Source organism: Hyaena hyaena, unplaced genomic scaffold (assembly GCF_003009895.1).
Source record: "Hyaena hyaena isolate Hyena2069 unplaced genomic scaffold, ASM300989v1 scaffold_533, whole genome shotgun sequence".
Taxonomy (NCBI): Eukaryota; Metazoa; Chordata; class Mammalia; order Carnivora; family Hyaenidae; genus Hyaena; species Hyaena hyaena.
The window spans coordinates 772,196-778,800 of NW_024081161.1; the positions used below are offsets into that span (position 1 = coordinate 772,196).

Consider the following 6,605-nt stretch of genomic DNA (forward strand, 5'->3'; position numbering starts at 1 on the left):
ATTCTCTAGCAAAATGAGAAACAGGAGGCAATACTGGATGCGGGGTTGATGCCTTTGGCAAACCAGGAATCTGTCTCTTGTTTCAGAAGACAAGGGGTTTCTACTTCAGAGCCTGGGCTTGGGGTGGAGGACAGGATGGTGAATGCTGACAACTAGGGAAGACCCAGTGTGTGTGTGGCTGGGGAGGGGGTGGTTTTCAGGGCCAAGAGGAATATGCTTTTCCAGCTAAGCGTGTGGTGGCTCATTCTGAAAGCCCCATCAGAAACCTAACTGTGCAATCACTGCTGGTGATCTAGGAATCGGGCATTTTCCATTCTCTCTCTTTCTCTGTGTGTGTATGTGTGTGTGTATATATACAGATATACGAATCTATGGATATAGATATATGGATAGATATAGATATCTAGATAGATAGACAGGCATGTTTATCATCTTGAAATTTGTTTTTCAAAGGCCCTTCAGTGTAGTAAACACCCCCCAATCCTTGCCACATTTGCAAAAGTCTTACGTTTAAATCACTATGGAAACAGAGATTCTCAGAAGACTAAAGACACAGAAGGCCCAGTATCACGAGGCCATCATTCAGTTAACACAAGTAAAGACTCCAATCTCCCAAAACAGAGTTTTTTGGGTTCTCCTGGTCTCTGGTTGTAATTTTGAATGCTGAGGCTACCAGGCAATCGGGTAGTTCTCTCAATGGACTTTGTAGGGAATCCGAGTCTGTCACCTGGCCCTCAAGCAATAAAACACAGTCTCAGAGAATGACTTCATAAAATGTCAGTTGTGGTTAAACTATCATTCATGGCATACCCACAATTTACATTTGTTACCTTATTTTCTCCTCACAAAAATATTCCAATCAGCATTAACATTCCCATTTTATGGATCCAGAAACTGAACCTCAGAGAGACTATACTGCCTAAATATACACATCTGGTAAGTACCAGAGCCAAGGCTTGAACCCAGATCTATACCAAAACCCATTCCCTTTCCACTGGCCAACATTCCTATTACTTGCGCATCCTGGGTTTCCCAGGGCCCGTGCTTACAACCAGGTCCATTTAGCCATACCTATGTATTTTCATGATCTTTACCTTCTCTTGAAGAAAAAGAAAAATTCACCTGAAGAAAACATGTTCACAAGAGAAGCCTGATATTTTCTGTTCCTGATATCTTGATCTGGCTCAGAGTGCCCTCACCTCTCTTCTGTGGCTGCTCCCACCTTCCACAAGCCCACCTGCTCTTTTTCTCATGCTGCCATGCAGAAAAGCTGGACAGATCCAACAAAAAACGTGCATAACACCCCATCCGATTAGGTCCACCAGGACCTTTTCAGATCTTTTCCTTGCATGTCATGAACTTCAGATTAAATGGAAGGCTTTAAAATAGAAGGGTGCAATTTCATTTTGAAAACCCCATGCAGTCATTGAAGGTGAGATCAGCTCCCCACACCTCCCCACACACCCAACAGGAGGCCCAGAAAGGAGCTTCCCAAGTGACATGTGTCCATCTCCTGGTCCGGCCTTCTGCCCTTAACCACCTCTTCCCTCCTGCTTCAGAGACGGAGGCACCAACACTCACCCAGGAGGGCCGTCTGGGGGTGAGTCCGAGCCTGTCTCCCTCTGGAGATGGACCTCGAGGGAGGCCGCTCCCTGGCCTCAACAGGGAGGGGAAGGAGGATCTGTCCAAGGACCAGCAGAAAGCAGCCCACCAGCATCTTCGCCATCTTCAAGAAGAGGAAGAGGGGCAAGGCTGTGACAAACATAAAAGGAGGGAGCAGGGTGAGATTTCCAGGTATCCTTGAATTCCAGTATCAGACACGCTGCTTGTCTTTAAAATGCTATTTGTGGGAGCACCTGGGTGGCTCGGCTAAGTGTCTGACTCTTGGTTTCGGCTCAGGTCATGATCTCATGGTTTGTGAGACTGAGCCCCATGTCGGGCTTGGCACTAGCATTGAGGAGCCCCCTTGGGATTCTCTCTCTCTCTCTTTCTGCCCCTCCCCTGATCTTTCAAAATAAATAAATAAACTTTTAAAAATTCCATTTATGTGTTTGATCCTTAAGAACTCTAGTAATTTCCATTAGTAGGTCCTTGCATACTCTAAGGGCATGTATACTAAAATTTTTCATCACTTTCGTATCTATAAGACTGAATGGAAAACTAGAGGGGGAAAATATATGTACACTGAAGTTTCTCCTCAATTAAGTTTATTATCAATTATTTACAATCACATTCTATATCTTAAGTTTGAAAAAGGAAAAACTAGGGGTGCCTGGGTGGCTTAGTCTGTTAAACGTCTACCTCTTGGTTTTGGCTCAGGTCATGATCTCATCATGGTTCATGGGGTTGAGCCCCATGTCTATGCAGACAGCCCAGAGCCTGCTTGGAATTCTTTCTCTCCCTCTTTCTCTGCCCCTCCCCCACTCACACGGGCACACACGCGTGTTCTCTCTTTCTCTCAAATAAACTAAAAAAAAGTTTTAAGAAAAAGGAAAAACTATATCTGAAGATTACAAGTAACATTATTCCTTCAGTCTCATGATAGTATATGGCACAAATCAATATATATAAATTTCCCAAGGAATTCATATCAGGCTGACTTAAGGTAGCATCACATAGTGAGCCTCCTAGCCTCCCTGCCTGCACACATCTATTAAGAGGCAGCATCATACAGTGCTTAAAGGCTTGGACTCTGGCATCAAACTTCCTGGCTTTATGTCTTCTTGACTCTGACACTCACTATGTGTGACCATGGGCAACTACTTACCCTCCCAAGCCAAAGAAGAACAGGATCAAACCCAGTGTTGAGCATGAAGCTCTCAGATGCATAAAGAATTTTAACCTTGAGTTGAGTTTCAGGCATCCACAGGAGCAAGGGGACTTTCACCCAGAGGGGCACTGTCTTTACCAGAATAGCACTGCCTTTACCCATTTTCTGTATTGGTGCTGGAGGCCAGCTGGTGTAAAGGCTTTAAAAGGATTCTAAGCAGGATGGTGACAGGGTCACAACCAGGCTTTCCTAGGATGACCAGTCTCAGTGCTTCACATGGGATGAGAAAAGTACTTGGCCACATGATGAATGCTGTCAAGGCCGTTCTGCTGGCAAAACCTCATGGAGAAGGCAGTGTCCTGGGACTAGGCTTAAATGTATTCTCCCATTTTCTAGAAATAGAATAAGTGTCATGGCAATTTATTGATTTATATAAATTAGGTGGGGAGGAGGGAATATTTAAGGAGAAACAATACTTCAGTAACATCACTTGCGTGTAAAATCTTTACTGAGTCCACATCTTATGCTTGGCAATTTCACCCAATGGATTTCATTTAATCCTCACATCTATCTGCAGAAATCAGAATTATTATTTCTGCTTTTTTAGAGATGAGGAAACTGAGGCTCAGAGAAGCTCAGTAACTTGATCAAGGTCACGCAGCTAAAGTAAGTGGCAAGTAGGGATTCAAACCCAGGCTCAGAAGGCCAATTACCAACCAATTCTCTGATCAACAGAAAACTCAATTAGCTGCAAGTCATAGCCCCAGAAGTCAGTTAATGAAAGGGGCACAGTTATCCTATTGTCAGAGTCAGGAAGGGGCAGGTCCAGGGCAAGGACCATTTCCCAACACTTAACAACAACAAAAAATACATAGTAATTTGGTGAGTTGCTTTCAGGAACTGACCTGGAGATAAACCCAGGGCTGTCAACCTTTAAAGACCACAGTTTTTCACACTTATTGTATAGAGGTAACTCACTTTTCACTATGCATTAAATTCATATTAAAAATAGTGAATATTTATTCAGTGCTTACTATATACCAGGCACTGGGCCAAATGCTTTAATATATTACGAAATTAATTCTTACAGTAACTCAGAGGAGTTAAGTAATTTGCCAAAGGTTATACAGCTGATAAAGCGGTGAAGCTTCAAAGCATACTGGCTTATTACTGATAACTAATACCCCTAACTTTTTAAATAGATTAAACTCTTTACTAATGAGATTGGTCTCTTTTCATAACTTTAACTGTGAGATTCCTTCCGAGAAAAGGAAGAAAACTTAGATTTTGTCTCTTTCTCTGGTCTTAAACCTACCATTGGCTTTCAAGGTTCCTGGGTATTTGTCACACTTTATATGACATTATAAGTGTGTTATGTCATTTACATGTGATTTATTATTTTAAGGCTCTCTCCTTCCTCCAAATTGACAAAATACAAAGTCCACCTTTATTTATTTCAAAAAACATACAACATGTTCTCAAGGCCCACTTCCAACCTGACATATTTGCACTTAAACCCAAACATTTAGGACAAGATGTGGTGAATAATGATCATTTTCAAGAAAACAATACCATTTCACATGGTTGGATTTACTGCTGATTTCAAGAAGTATTTGTGTTTTCAGGTCCCCATTATTAACCAGAAGGCACTGAGGGCAGATGAAGGTTAGGGAGTGAAAAATCAATAGGACGTGGGGTGCCTGGCTGGTTCTGTCAGTAGAGCATGAGACTCTTGATCCCAGAGTCATGAGTTCAAGCTCCAAGTTGGGCACGGAGCCTGCATAAAAAAAATAAAAAGGAAATAAATTAAACAGCACTAAGCGCTTCTAGCTGTCTAACACTGAGCAGACAACAAACACTGTGCCTCAGTTTCCTCATCTTTAAACTGGGGATAATAAATACAGCTGGTTGCTTGATTAAATCAGTCCATATATATGAAGCACACAGAACATGGAATGGCACACAGTAAGTGCTCAGTAAGGGAGCAAAAATAAATCAGTGCCTGGAACCCATATTAATAACTTTTCTCAGTTGGGCACTTACAGCTGCTCGTATTTGAAGAACGGGAGTGAGTTCTAGCTGGAAATGGACTGATGCTCGAGAAACAGTCCCATTTATGTATGGGCATAGGAGGATTGTTGTGCTGGGAAAGAGAGGTTAATTGAATCTGAATGGACCCTGTGAAGCATTTAGGGGCATGGAAAGAATTTTTTTTTTAAAAAAAATACATCAGCTTTACTTCCGTTTGAACAATGAGTCTTTTCATTTAGCTTTAGCAAAGGGGGTGGGGGAAGAGAGAGGAGATTGTTCTGACCCTCTTAGCTGTGGGATCTTCTAAGCATCACTATTCCAAGTAAATGGTCAGGTGAGTAAAATCACACCAGAGCCAACAGGATGTGCTGTGGGCCTTAAGAGGAGAGGCCTGGCCCGGTTACAATACCCTTTGTGACCTCAGTTAGGTGACTCACTTTTCTGGGTTTTAATTAATTAGCCATAAAATGAGAGGCATGACCTGAAAGCAGTGTTTCTCCACCTAAACTGGACCACAGGCCGGCACAACCCTGCGATCCAAGGAAGGCTGCATATGACATCTCATTTGATCTCTACATTCATTCTGCGAGGTGGACGAGTTCTCAAATTTATGAATGGGACACTAAGATTCACAGATGGGAAGACACTCTCCAAGGCCTGAGAGCTTAGCTAAGGGACAAAGCCTATCTCTGCCACCTCTCAGGCAGTCAGCCTACCTGTTAAAAACAAGATTTTTTTAATAGCCTCCCCTGCTTTGAAAATTCTATAGTTTTGTCCCTGAAAGGCCACCCCGTCAGCATCCTGCACGCACACCTAACTACTCTCTGTGTTTCAGAGTCACCTAGGACTGGAGCTACAGCAAGATCAGAGGCTCATCTTCCACCTGAGACCAGAATTCCCATCTCCTTCCTGTATGTCCGGCAATCGGAACCCAACCACGGCTCAGACCCCGGGCCATGGCTTGTAGGTGGCTTTAAATTCTAGACTTCCCGGGGCGCCTGGGTGGCTTAGCCGGTTAAGCGTCCGACTTTCACTTAGGTCATGATCTCGTGGTTCGTGGGTTCGAGCCCCACATCGGGCTCTGTGCTGACTGCCGGCTCAGAGCCTAGAGCCTGTTTCAGTCTGTGACTCCCTCTCTCTCTGACCCTCCCCTGCTCACGCTGTCTCTCTCTCTCTCTCTCTCCTAGAAATAAATAAAACATTAAAAAAAAAAAATTCTAGACTTCCCTTTGCCTTCCTGTCGCCCTGACATAGCCTGTCTGTAATTTTTTCACCCAGTGGAAAAGGCCTGCCTGTCAGCTCGGCCTTTCTAAGGTTGGAACTCATCTTCTTCCACTCAAGTCCTTTCACAGTAAGGGCAGCCCATCTGCTCAGCCACCAGCCAGGAGACTTGCAGCCAATGTCCATGTCTTCCTCATACCACCATCACGTTCACAAGTGGGCAAGCCCCGGCCTCCCACTTCTCCCCGTCCCACCCTCCTGACTGGCCCTATTGCCGTGGCAAGGCTCCATGCTCTCCTTTTCTCACCCAGACTCTTCCAGGAGCTTCGGAACTGCTCCTTCTGCCTGGCATCCTTCACCCACTGGTCCTGTCCCCGCTCCGTTCAGAACCCACCTACGGCCTTACTGCATCACATGCATGGTCAAGGCTCTCCTTGACTGACCACTGCCCACCCCTCCAACCACAGCAATCCCACGGCCACCCCGGGCCTCCCACCGGGGCCCATGGAACTCAGATTCTTGTCATAGCTGGGTGCCTCCATCCATGCTGGTCCCTTGGCCTGGAAGCTCTACATTAATCAAA

The 6,605-nt window shown here is 44.6% G+C and overlaps 1 protein-coding gene across 2 annotated transcripts in view; it reads right to left on the bottom strand.

The window, feature by feature from the left end:
- MATN2 (matrilin 2) overlaps window positions 1–1,742 on the bottom strand; it is a 118,273-nt gene extending 116,531 nt beyond the window's left edge. For both annotated transcript variants that reach the window (XM_039255477.1, XM_039255476.1), the window contains exon 1: window positions 1,582–1,742. In XM_039255477.1, the coding sequence (XP_039111408.1) occupies window positions 1,582–1,726 (145 nt within the window). In that variant the 5' untranslated portion in view covers window positions 1,727–1,742. The remainder of the gene's footprint in view (window positions 1–1,581) is intronic.
- Window positions 1,743–6,605: the final 4,863 nt, after the last annotated feature.